Source organism: Triticum dicoccoides, chromosome 2B (genome assembly GCF_002162155.2).
Source record: "Triticum dicoccoides isolate Atlit2015 ecotype Zavitan chromosome 2B, WEW_v2.0, whole genome shotgun sequence".
In the NCBI taxonomy this organism is placed as follows: domain Eukaryota; kingdom Viridiplantae; phylum Streptophyta; class Magnoliopsida; order Poales; family Poaceae; genus Triticum; species Triticum dicoccoides.
The window spans coordinates 66,818,241-66,831,943 of NC_041383.1; the positions used below are offsets into that span (position 1 = coordinate 66,818,241).

The following is a 13,703-nucleotide window of genomic DNA, read 5'->3' on the forward strand; positions in this document are numbered from 1 at the left end:
GGTCCAGGTGATAAAAAAAGACGGCCCACATAGTTACAGCACGTCTGGGCCACAAAGCATCTGACAGCAACCGGCACAATAACTCACCTGACATGCGTGGGCCAGATCAACAGTGGAGGAGGAATTACCGATTTTTATACAGGCAGCAATACGACATGGTGCGTGAATCTAGGAGAGAAAGAACGTGTGAGATAACCGGAGCACCTGTGCTCGTGCTCAGAAGCACACTTTCGTTAAGCTCCTTCTCTATTTTGTTTCTTTCATTCCTTCTAATCTATACAAACGGTGCTTTGATTCGAGATAAACTCTAGACGAAAAAGGTGCACATAGATATTATGATTCTATTCAGGCGATCGGTTTGTAGTTCATCAACTGTAAATGTTCAAATTCGTGTTTATTTTTTGAGCTACTTTAGACGAATTTTGTCAAATTCGTAGTGCATGGTCAACAATTTGAAATTTTCTTTGGCAAGTAGCTTCATTGCAATTTCACATGACTTTCATGTTGCACATTTTCTGTTTTGGCGATCATAAACGAGTAGATATAACCTCTTCTTCATGGAATGTACATATGCATATGTATAATCTGTTTTAGTGACACTCGTTGATGTTCTTCACATGGTCATTCATCTCTGTCTTCTCTCCCGTGTCTTGCTACACTGGTGTCACCGTTAACATCGTTCCTCTTGGCCTCCTCTCCCGTGTGTTGTTGCATAGCGCCACCACCTACGTCGTTCCTCTCAACCTCCTCTCCCGCGTGTTTACACTCATGTGGTCGTCGTTCATCCCTGTCTTCTCTCCCACGTTCTGCTACACTAAAGCCACCGTCGGCATTGTTCCTCTTGGCCTCCTTGCTTGTGTCCTACTACATTGGTGCCGTGCCAACGTCGTTCTTTTCGGCCTCCTCCTCCGCTTCCTCCTACATTTTACGCCGTCATGGTGCGCAGTACTTTCTTCTTCATGGTTTTCTGCCTCAATGTCCTCCTTTCATCACTCCGCACGAACTTTCTTTGCGGCCTCGGCGCTAGCAACTAGTTCGCCGCACTGCCGACGGGGTCGCTCGCCCACGGCTCCATGCACGTCGTATTGGACGCGGCGTCGCGACCACCGTCCACGCAGTCGTGGAGACACTCTAGTGTAACTCTATGTGTTATGTGTAGCTGTTAGCTCTGAATCATGTCCGGTATACGCAACCAAACATAGTATAGTACTATAGTTGCATCAGCGCAGTCAGACTAACCAGTGCAGGACACCAAACGCGATGCCAAAATTGCTCCCCTAATGCAAGCAGCCTGCATGCAGGCTATCAAATGATGGGCAGATAATGATTACCATTTTTTTGCATGTTTTTTCTCACTCGAGCCCAGCCAAAACGAGGATGCCAAGTGATAGAAATGACCAGCCTGTGGTTAGATGGTTAGAGGGACTGTGATATTTTCAGCCCATCAGGGTTCAAGTCCTGATACTCGCATTTATTTCAGAATTTTCGGATGCGCATTCAGTGTGAGGAGACGTTTCCGTCGATGACGAGGTACCTACGGTCACTCGTAAATAACAAGATGATATATCGACTTAGTCTTTCGGAGGTGCTCACAGGGACAGGGTGTGCGTGTGCGCGTTCACAGAGGTGAATATATGCGTGTGTACATGAGCGCTTGCGTATGTACTGTGTTAAAAAAACTAAACGCGTCCTATCCGACCGTATCGCACGGGTTGGATCAGGCAGGACGAAGCACGGTTGCAGGGCAGCTGGTGGCACGAGGCAGACCGGGCGGTGGCACGAGCCGACCCCGAGCCCGCGGAGGCCGCGTGCCCGCCACGCGCGCACCACGCGCCCCCTTCCCTCCCGTGCGGCCGCGGCCCAGAAAGAAACGCCCATGGCCTCGCGCCTGCACCGCGAGGGCAGCGCCGGGTAACACAAGGCCACGCAGCGGCACGCGCCAGGCGGGGGCACGGCACGGTGCCAGCCACGCGCATCCCTCTCGCGTGCCCCCCTGCCCCTCCCTCCCCGACCTCATTCCCACAGACACGTGGGCTCCCTACCTACACCCCATGGCCCACGCTTCATCGCCACGCCACCGCCAGCGCAACGGAACGGGCAGGCCACGCGCCCCTCCGTCCCTTTTCTTCTTCTTCTTCTTCTCGACTCTCCGCCATTGCGCGGACCAAGGACAGAGAAGCGAGGCGGCAGGGCGACGGCAGCAACCCCCTTTTCTCCAATCTCTTTCCATTCGAGGTACGTACTAGCCTACTAGGTACTGCGCCGTCTGCCTCCAATCTCTTCTCTTTGGGTTTGGATTGGGACTAGTTTCTACTCTAGTTTCTACGGCTGACGGCGGCGGTTTCTTGGTTTCTACCTCCAGACGTCTGCGGGACAGGCAAGGCATGGTCGCCATGCTGCCCGCCGCGAGGGGGGACGCCGCCCCGGCCACCAGCGCCGGCGCCGCCGAGAAGCTCGTCCGTGGGTAAAGGCCTCTTGCTCTTGGAGCGGCTCCAGATCTCGTTTTGTTTTGGGGATTCAATCAATGGAATCCTCTGCTGTTTATTTTCATCATTATCTGAACGCACGCCGGGAGTAAATGGACGCGCGTGAGGGCTGTGCCCGTGCTCCATTGTTGCTGCTGATGTAGCACCTTTCGATCCGCAGGCCTGTCGCTGACGGCAAGTGCAAGAAGAAGGCCCCGAGGATGATCCACAAGGCCGAGAGGGAGAAGCATAAGCGCGACCTGCTCAACGATCTCTTCGGCGAGCTCAGCGAAATGCTAGGTGGGTTAATTAAGTAGGCGTGCGTCCATGACTAACCTCGTAGATTACGTCACAGCTAGCATTGCTCCAGACCTCCAGTGACCCTGTTTCTGAATTTTGGGGGTCGTTCTTTTCCATGTGGTTATTTGGGGTGTTACAGTTGACCGTGTGGGTATGTGAATCTGCATGATGTAGTTATCATCCATGTCCAAGTCATGTTTTGGGGTGAACACTGGGCTTCTACTTCGGTGGGCAATCTGTTGAGTAGTACTAGGGAAATCCATGACACATAGTACTGAAGTAGTAGAACCCTATGAATGTTTATGCTGATGAAAACGTGGATGAACTTATTACTACCTGTCAAGCTTCAACTCCGGCATTACCTTACGGCCTAAATCAGCCTGAGGCACTGTGAATGTGTATTGCCTGCTTGTTTGATCTTAGATTTTTTTGCCTGCTTGTCAGTACTCAGTAGCATCTTACTGGTCTTAGATTTTTGATATCACTCAAGTTTGCTAGTGCTGTTAAACATTTTGTTCTGATCGAATGCAACATCATTTTGCAGAAGCAGACAGGCAGACCAATGGGAAAGCATGCATATTGACTGACACCACTCGAATCCTTCGAGATCTGCTTTCGCAATTAGAATCTCTCCGAAAGGAGAATAGCACCCTGCAGAATGAATCCCATTATGTAAGTCGCTTTTATAATTGTGTTTGCTTCCTTTCTTTTCCGAACTTGATGGTTTATAATTGGTAGTACCTGATGACTCTATGGACTGCCAATTATTTCGTTTATGTATAGGATAACTAGGCAAGAGACTAATGCCAAAATTATCATTCCAGAATTGCTGCAATGCATGTTATCACATGATACCTACATACTCGAGCAGTTGTTTATTATCCCATCTTCGTTCTGCAACAAACAGGTTACAATGGAGAGGAATGAGCTGCAGGATGAGAACGATGTGCTCCGCAACGAAATACTGGAGCTACAGAATGAACTGGCGACGCGTCCTGCAGGCAACCCAGGTTGGGGCCATGCTACTGCTGGATCGCCTCACGCTGCGAGCACAGTTTTCCCGTCACATCAGCCAATGCAGCCGAGCACCATCGCAAGCGCAGTATTCCCCTTGCAGCAGCCACTGCAACAGACAACCATCCTGGAGCACCCTTATGCACCACCACCACCACCACGGGAACTTAAGCTCTTCCCAGACACGGCGTCTGACATCGAAGGCCTTGAACCATCAGAAGATCCGGAGGCCGCCAACCATATCGCGCGGCCGCTGGCAAGGTACCCAACAGAGTCAGCGTCGTGGCCTGTAACTGTAAGCCTGGGTCCCCCGAGGATGGAAGATGAACAATGTAGCAGTGGCACAACCGGCAGTAGCAAGGAAGGTAGTAGCTCTGCCTCTTCTAGAGATTGAGTAGATCAGTTCCAACCAGTCAGGAAGTTTCTCTTTGAGCGTAGTGGATATACACAGCTGAGCATGTGCGTGTAAATACCAGACTCCATCTTGGATCTGGGAATGTTATGTTAGATGAGAAGATGGCACTCCAATGGGAATCAGAATAGCACCTTTTCTTCATCATTTGTGTTTCAACTTATGTTAACACCATAGTATATATATATGCAAAGCAAAACTAGGGAAATAAGCCATGGATAATGGGTGGGAGATTGCATACTGAAATTCGGTAATGACGGTTTTAGGCAATTGCAGGCGACTCCTCCCTGAACGGCTGCGTAGAGCGTCAATAGGCCGACTAAATATATGAGTTTAAAATAAATGAAGCTAGCAATCTGCAGCCATACTGTTTCAGTGTCATTTTGGAATTTGGAGACTTGTGTTTACTGAAAGCAATGCGCCTCTCAAATTCTTGGAGAAGAATGTCCTCGAGGTAGTTTCCCAACCATGGTTTGACTAAGGGAAATATTTATTTTTGTCACTCTAGATTTTGCCAATTTTTCTTATGCCATTCTAGATTTTGACATTTCACTTTTGGCACTCTTAGTTTTCGACAATTATGACAATTGCCATTCCCGTGGCAAAAGCAAAATATTCAGAGTGGTAATTGTGATAATTATCAAAAGTTAAGAGTGGCAAAAATGAAATGAAATTATTTTGCTTTTTGAAAGTGCAACTATCCCGGGTAGTTTTGGTAATTCCTAACAACATATAACTCATTAAGCTAATACTATTTCAAGATAAATATTTCAAGAAAGCTCAATGTTTGGCATGGCATGGATGAGAAACGTGGACACTTCAAATGCTAAGGACAAAAGGATTGGCTCAAGCTCAAAGCACAAGACTCTACATTTTACTTTCAGTGATCCAAGATCACATTGACTCCATAGGAAAGCCAATATTATTAAGAGGGGATGAGGTGTTGCTTAATGGCTTGCTTGCTCAAAGTGCTTAGTGATATGCTCCAAAAGCCCTCAACTACTTTCTCACATCCACATATGTCCCAAACCAAAAGTCAAACTCGGTCCCATCGAAACTTTCTATCCGGCGCCACCGAGTTCAGTTGACATAGCCACTGCCAGAAACCCTAGTCTTTCGGTCCCACCGATAGGGATCTCGATCTCACCGAGATGGGGTTGTAATCTCTCCGTTTTCCTTCGTAATGTTTCGGTCAAACCGAGATGAGCGATCGGTCCCACCGAGATTGCAATGCAAATTCTCTGTTTCCCTTTCGTAACGTTTCGGTCCAACCAAGATGAGTGAATCGGTCCCACCGAGTTTGCCTGACCAACTCTCTGGTTAGCTTATTACCAAAATCGGTCTCACCGAGTTTGTGTAATCGATCTCACCGAGATTACGTTATGCCATAACCCTAACGATATCGATCCCATCGAGTTAACATGTCGGTCTCACCGAAATGCCTAACGGTCACATTATCACTACTAGGAAAATGCCTACTAGTGGCGCACCAGTTTTGCCTACTAATGGCGCACTACTGGTGCGCCACTAGTACCACGCCACTAGTATTATATACTAATGACGCACCACTGGTGCGCTATTAGTATCTGGTATACTAATGACGCACCACTGGTGCGCTATTAGTATCTGCCATTAGTATAGAGAAACATGCGCCATTAGTATGCCTCCCAGGGGGCCATATATACCCATGTGCTCTGGCATACTAATGGCGCACTCTGGTGTAATGCGCCATTAGTATCCTTTGGCATACTAATGGCGCACTGTGTGGTGATGCGCCATTAGTATCCTTTGGCATACTAATGGCGCACTGTGGGGTGATGCGCCATTAGTATTAATATTAGGTTTTTCTTGTTTTTTTCTGATTTTTTCACTGGTTACAAAATATATTATTTGACAGAATATAGACAGCACCACACAGCAACAGCAGATTCATCGAATACAATAGAAGGTAAGTCTCCGAATACAATTCATCATATTAGTCTCCGAATACAAAAGACCCAACGAAGATAGAGTAGCGAGTTTGTCTTCACATTACAAGTCGATATCGATCATCTAAACTACCATCACATAGAAGAGAGCTGCGGTCATCACGATGAGCATCATCGCGATGAAACTGGTCTTCACCCGGTTCCTCCAACGCTCCCTCCTCTCTCCCGCTAGATAGCGGGCATATCTAGATTCTGCCTCCGCCCTAGTGCTGTACCCTTTGTAACTGTTACCGCCGAAACGGTGAACCTGTCTCCGACACTCCTCCCAGTCGTCGTAGACTCCGGGAACCTTACCCTTGTACACGACATACGACGACATCTCTATGCACAAGCCAAACAACAGACAATACATAAGCAATATATAAGTATGCAACAAAAGGATCGAAAGAGAATAGCAAGACATTAATAGCACGATTCATGGTCCTACTAATAAATAGCATCGGTTACATCTAAGTTGAACGATTGTCCAAACCAAAGAGACATACAAGTTCATTAAAGTTTAATTACAACATGAGCTAATAGATGTTTCAGAACTACAAATAGCATCACTACTTTCGACTCGACTCATGGGACCGGAGCGTGGATGAAGCCGCCGTATTTTGTGATGGTCATGAAGTCGCGGGCGTTGTCAACCTGCATTTGAAGCGTTGTGTCTATCTCATTGTTGGACGGTTGCTCTCTGAGGTAGAACTGCCCCGAGGTACGAAGGACATCTTGATGGATGATTTCTGCAAACTCCGATTGGATGCGAAAGAATTCTTGTCAGAGGTCCGCGTCCTGGATTGCCGCCAAGCTTGCGGCCCAATCTTTGACATTATTTGGTAGCAGAAGATGATTATGGTCCCGTACGATCGCCCTCATGTGATGGAGGGCGTAGTAGGCATCCTTCTGACTGCCAGGCGGCTGCTTGATGCAGGGGAACGTCGTATTGTGGGTGAACACGTGTCTGCCGTACCTACGAACTGGCCTCTTAAAGGTGCCTCCAGATGTGGTGTGGCCGGGGAGAGCATCATCAAGAACTTTCTTGATATTTGTGTAGTCTATCTTGGAGTCACGGTCCGGGTCGAAATACGTGGCCGTGGAATATTTCGGGCTTAAGAGGATGAGTGTGCAATATGTGTCACTGCACAGAACACGGAATGTTAGAAAAAAAGAACGATCGAAATCTAAGAAATCATATGTTACGGGGCGGTGAGGGGATGACTTACTCGGGAAAGTAAGGCACGAGGAAGTTATCCTTATCTGGGTTTGCCAGAATGATGCCTTCGAGGTGTGAACTCGCGACTTGCCGGTCCCCAGCGCTGCCCAAGATCTTGGCACGCATGTAGAAGGGTTCGACTATCACGATATTCGGGGTCTTGTCTTGAATGATCCGCATCTCCATACTCAGCGAAAATAGCTGAACGAAGGTGTAGTGCAGCAGATGAAGATTAAACATAGCAAAGATGTCATCAAACCGCAGGACGATCGTACCCCCGATGGCGCCATCCACAAAGCCCTTGCCCTCTGACACCTTGGCCACGAAAACGGTGTATGCCACATCATTCTGGAAGAGACGCATCTTCTCCAAAGAAAGAACACTGTCATGCAGACTCCGCATAGCACCGGTTGCAGCATTGAGCATATTTGTCGGTAGCATCGCCCTACCCGCCACATGCACCCTCCTCAAGATATCCTGAGGTGAAGGTGGCCCGTCCTGAGCACGGATCGTACTCGGTGCCGACTGGCTCGCACCGGCGCCCTTGTTAGTCTTTCGTTTCCGTCCCTTCTTCTTGATCTGCTGTAATGGGACCGAGTTCTGCTCACAGACCGCCTTCTTGAGCGTGTTGGGGCTGATAAAATTTCGCACCTCAGCTATCTGAGGCTCGGTGAAGGCGGGAGTTGGAGGCGTCTCCTGAGAACTGAACGCCAGACGACGCCTGTTGCAATTGGATTTCTCTGCTGTACCAGCTAGATCGCGGTCGTCTTGGTTGGGTTCTTGAGAAGGAGGCCCGCAGAACTCGTCACCGTACCCATGTTCAGCAAAGTACTTATCAACGTTGGTAAATGTACCGTCGTCATTGTTGTCGTCATCCGGATCCTGTGCCATATGCATGTCCGGATCCTGTGCCATAGGGATCTCCGGCATGTTTGGTAGCGTTGCGGTGTTCTTGCCATGGCTTGGCGCCGGCACGACTGGCGGTCTTGTCTGTGGGGTGGTGTCCCCCGCCCCCAAACGAATCTAGCTCTTCAGCCAAAGCAGGGGCCAGTTTATGCAGGCGCTGAGGGTCATCTCATCTTCTTCGTCGGCCCCAGCGGGTTGAATCGGAGGTAACAGCTCGTCGCAGCCTGGCAGCACCCGAACCAGTTCAACCCTATACACTATGGGTGGCATCGGATTACCGTGGAACACAGGGTTGCCCGGTTGAACGATTCTGCCCTTGGCGACATCGACCAACTCGCCGCCCATGAAGTGCAGGAGAGTGCAAGGAACATCGGCGGTGCCCTGCGAAAACATGTAGGGCGCCAGGGATGCCCAGTCAAAGGCAAGAAGATGAAGTCATCGGTCGAGAGGCTTAGTTACCGTGATGCCGTCGAGCTCGGCTAATGTCGAGGCACCGCCAACGGCGGGCGTGCAACTGACGGAGGGGCCGCTTGCTGGCGAGGTGCCGGCCGGCGTACACCCGGGTGCGTTAAGCTCCAATGCCTGTGCCGGCGCCGGAGACACGAATACCGCCTCCGCCGGAGACACCAATGGCGCCGCCTGAGACACCAATGGCGCCGCCTGCGTGTTGTGCGAATTGCTGGCCGTGAAGCTGGGAATCGAGGGAGGCCCCTATTGGCCGCCCACAATCCACGTCGTCAGCCCCTGAATTAACATAGGCACCATGGCGGTGAGCGTCGTTCCCAGTTGTACTTGCACTTGCTCTTGGATAATCTCCGGAATCCGCGCCACTTGTGCCTTGAGTGCTTCAACCTCGCGCGACTGGCTTTCCGAGCTGGTCTTTTTCTCCTTTCGCCCACCAGTGGTATAGTATGATGACCATTTTGTGGACAAGCCTTTGCCGGCCACACGACCAGCTAACGACGGCTTACTGAGCTTATCCTTGTTTTTCGTTACGTTAAATGCCCTATTTAAAGGGGTGTCGAAAGGGGAGCTCTGAGACGACCCCGCACTACTGCTTTCAGTGTCCTGCGAAAGGAACATGAACCATTTAGAAATATAGGGGATTAATTAGAATGCAACCATATGGAGCTAATTACGCGGGGGTGTATTCCTTACCAGAACAAGCTCAAGCGCCCTGATCTTCGGATCCGTGGTAAGCTCCTTTGTTACCGGGTCCTCCTTGTACCGGGCCCTGACATAGTTCCTGGTCTGCCTATCACGGTATTTCTCGAAGCGGAGCGGTAGGCCTTGCTCGGCACGCTCCGCGTCCTCCTTGTCCCATATAGGCTCCGCCACTCTGTAACCGCCGGGACCGAGTTGTGGACCCCTAAGTTCAACTCTCGCATTTCTTTTCCCCACTGACTTGATTCGGAGGTTGCGCTGCTCTCGCACTTGATCTTGAACTCCTTGTAGTCATCTTCGCTGATCAAAGGATATTTCGCCTTGATCTTCTCATAACTATCACCTTTTTCAATCATTGCCTTCACCATGCTTCTCCAAGTAGACAGGGTCGTGCTCATCTTCGTAAGGGCGGCACTGTTCACTTTATTCCCTGAGAGGCATGTGTTTGCAAAGTCAGCGGGGAACTTGTATCGTTCGTGCAGCTTCGTGAAAAGGAGGCTGCGCAAATTCCCTCGGTCCTTTTTCCTTAGGTTCTCGGTGTTGATCGAGACGATGCTCCGGAGAATGCACCCGAGCTGAACCGAGTACCCCTTGACTAATTCTTTGGGCGCCATTGGATGCCCGTCGGAGTTCACTTCAGTAAATTCCTCCTTGATGGTGCCGAGCACGCTCGGGCGCCGGTCCTTCCGTTGCCTCTTCGGTTGGATGCCATCTGTGTGTGCGCCGCCATCATCAGTGGTGGCATCCTCGGCGGCACCATAAGTGGTGTCATCCCCGATGCCACTAGGGGTTGTGTAGTTAGGATCGGTGTCTTCCGCGGCGTCCTCATAGCAGTGAGGTTCTTCCTCCAACTCCTGGGATAGCTCCCAGAATTGCTTGCCGCCCGAACCGCCGGCCTCATTGTTGTGGGCCATGTTTCGCTCTAAATAGGAAAAAAGTTTGGTCAAGAAGTTGGTTATTGTCAAGGAACAAGATCATGGTCTCATCATTTAGGGTTTGTCGACACCGAGGCATCCTAAAAGCTAAGCTTTTATCATTTAGGGTTTGTCGACGCCGAGGCACCCTAAAAGCCTAAGCGTACATCATTTAGGTTCTCATCAACACCGAGGCACCCTAAAAGCCAAGGTTTCATCATTTAGGGTTTGTCGACGCCGAGGCACCCTAAATGCTAAGTTAAGTTTTCATCATTTAGGGTTTATCGATGCCGAGGCACCCTAGGTTGGGCCTAATCACTTTGCATATCACTTGGCTCTATTGCCACCTATGTTGGGTTTATCATCTAGGGTTTATCGATGCTAAGGAGAATTCTATGTTGGGACTAATCACTTGGCTCTATTGCCACCTATGGTTTAATGCAGCAAGAATAAAGGGGCAGTTGATCCTACTTAATTAAGTACTAAGATACCCCGACCCATGCATTAGTAGCAAGTACCCCATATGTCCGATTTTTAGCAAAGTCATGCTAAAATTCACGGAAAATTTCAGCATGACCTTTGCTGAAATAGGACATATGGAGTACCCGAATTTGCCGGAATGGAAGTTAATCGACATTCCGGCAAACTCAAGGGCCTCTCGGGGTACCTGCAAAATCATCACGACACGAAGGGCCTCTCAAGGGCCTCAAGCAGCAACTGCGTCTCCCAGGACCCCATTTTTTTGCTAAATTTTTTTGAGCAACAATCAGAGCAGAAAATTCAGCATATTTCTATACAGCAGCACTATAAAGATGAAGAACAGTTCTACATCAACCCATTTATATACAACAGCATCTTTGGTCATACCAATTTCTGAAACAATTCAAATCTGAACTGTATCTCTGGTCATACAAATTTCTGAAACAATTCAAATCTGAACTGTATCTTTGGTCATACAAATCTCTGAAACTATACAAATCTGAAATATATATTTGGTCATACAAATTTATGGAACTAATCAAATCTGAACTGTATCTTTGGTCATACAAATCTCTGAAACTATACAAATCTGTGGTCATACAAATTTACGAAACTAATCAAATCTGAACTGTATCTTGCGTAGGCACCACTACTGCAAGTGCCATACTACTGCAAGTGTCATACTACTGCAAGTGCTATACAACTGCAGAGAATTATGCCCACTTGAGTTGGAGTTAATGACCTCGATAGACTGTCACTGGCAGTAAGAGAGTAGCACTACTAGTACTAGCCTTGTACTACTTGTAATGGAAGAATATGACACAGTGCTAGTACACAGGTACAAATTATAATCAGTAGGAAAATATCATCATTCAGTAGGAAAACAACCTTAGCTAGGTCAGTTCTGAACTACATATGGCAATCTCACTTTTAGGAAAGGAGGATCATCATACACATATATATGTATAGCAATTGACAGGAGCTTCATCATTTTTAGTAACAACAATACATATATAGCAATTGGAAGCAAACAGATGTACACATAAGATAAAAATGTAGTGTTGAAAGTTTAATGCTTACAAAAGACTTGTTAAAATAGTGAAAAATATGGAGTCACCAAGCTGGCTAAGAAACTCCCAAAGTCCACTAGCAAATCCAAGATCTAATCCTATTACACACAGCATAACAATTTAAGATAATTAGGATAAGGATAGTAAGAAATGAAAAAGAAAGAGCTCAAAAAACAATCACAACAGCAAAATAATAAAAACCTTAGGTAAGCATTATCAAACCAGAAAACAAGACATGCATAGAATATATTTGAGAAATCAACCAATATTAAACGAGAACAAGCATGTAGTAACCTGGGAGATGTAAGCAAACGATTTGACTTAGATTTTAGTATTTGGTAGTCTAATCAGCAAGACAAAGTATGCAATGGAGATGCCCTAATGGAAGTATGCAGGGCGGACAAAGTTTTATTTTTAAGCCTTAAGCGCCTACATAAGCGGCTATGCAATGGAGATGCCCTAATGGAAGTATTCTAACTACTGGAAATATTCCACTCAACTGGTTGGGGTACTCCACAACACAGTGCTTTGTGTCTAAAATGGAGTACTTAATGACACCACACATACTACAACAATTTAGTCCTAGAAGAAAATAAATCCTAAAAGAAAAGAAATCCTAAAATCTGGAGCAGGTCCTAGCAGTAGTAGTCCAACTAGATGGCCACCACTACTACTCCTATCACTAGAGTAAACAACAGTTGTGTGTTCAACATCTTTACTAACAGTAAATTGGCAGTACTCCATTATCTACTCCTGCAACTTCAACTACAATAACATCCTACAACTACTACAACAACATAAAACTACTATGCATCATCTTCCTACAACTACTCATCTTCAGCAGCACATGATACACGAAGCTGTTGTGAACAGAAGGTTTCTTCCATGTAGTAGGTCAACCTGTAAAGTTTCATATGCAAGTGTGTAGTTTGAAGTTGAACACTTTTAATAGTATACAACAGCAGCTTGAAATGCAACAAGACCCTAATAGCTAGTTTGATCGCGCGCTATTACTTTCTAAAATCTTTTCATCAAATCTAGCACATGATAGCATCTTGAACTGAACCAACAGCAAAAGAAAGAGACTTCGGCTTTATGGACCACATCGATAACTTTACATATGAGGCTATGAACAGAAATTTTAACACATAATTTCCTAAATCATGTGAATCAGAATCAAAACTTTTTTTTCATAAGCTAAGTTGCATTGCACCCTCATGAGCCATGATTCACAAACACAATCACTAGAGCATCAAACAAATTCAAATGAATTTCATCCATAGTTTGTGCTACTGCTTGGTATGAGGCGCTGGAGAATAGTCTGCTGGAATATTGCTGGACTACTGTAAAAAAACTTGTTAACTGAATATTGCTGGAAAGTAAAGCAGCAGTAGCATTATGCAGGGCGCGGCCCAGGCGTACGCGCACACGCGAGGGAGCCGGCCGGCGAGCGGCGGCAGCGGCGCGGGAGGGCGCAGCCTGGCCGCGATGGGGCTTGCATGGGGCGGGGGAGCAGAGTCCAGCGGCAGCAGTAGTTTAACAGAAGCAGCGGCAGTGGTTTCGGCGGGCGCGGACGGAGAGGTAGGCGGTGGTGGCGCGGCGGCTGCAGGTGAAAGCAGCAGCGAGCAACGACAAGTGCGGGCGGCTGCGCGCGCTGTACAGGGATGGGAGCAGGGGGGCGACGAGGGTTGTACCTTCGCAGCAGCGAGGAGGCACGATGGCGACGCGGGCAGCGGCGAGATCCAAAGGCGTCGAAGAGACGACGCGGGCTCCTCATGGTCCTTCTCCTGGT

At 47.9% G+C, this 13,703-nt stretch overlaps 1 protein-coding gene across 1 annotated transcript; it reads left to right on the plus strand.

The window, feature by feature from the left end:
- The first annotated feature begins 2,108 nt into the window (after positions 1–2,108).
- On the plus strand, positions 2,109–4,338 carry LOC119362180 (transcription factor BHLH062-like). The gene is made up of 5 exons (XM_037627379.1): positions 2,109–2,235; positions 2,363–2,464; positions 2,647–2,765; positions 3,310–3,437; positions 3,673–4,338. The coding sequence occupies exons 2-5, from the start codon at positions 2,385–2,387 to the stop codon at positions 4,171–4,173; spliced, it is 828 nt and encodes a 275-aa protein (XP_037483276.1). The 5' UTR covers positions 2,109–2,235; positions 2,363–2,384; the 3' UTR covers positions 4,174–4,338.
- Positions 4,339–13,703: the final 9,365 nt, after the last annotated feature.

What these genes read in the sequence shown, in the direction of transcription:
- LOC119362180 (XM_037627379.1), top strand. Translation starts at nt 2,385, where the DNA reads ATGGTCGCCATGCTGCCCGCCGCGAGGGGGGACGCCGCCCCGGCCACC. An exon ending in CGAGCTCAGCGAAATGCTAG is followed by an intron (nt 2,766 to 3,309) that starts GTGGGTTAATTA and finishes ATCATTTTGCAG; the next exon opens with AAGCAGACAGGCAGACCAAT. An exon ending in TGCAGAATGAATCCCATTAT is followed by an intron (nt 3,438 to 3,672) that starts GTAAGTCGCTTT and finishes TGCAACAAACAG; the next exon opens with GTTACAATGGAGAGGAATGA.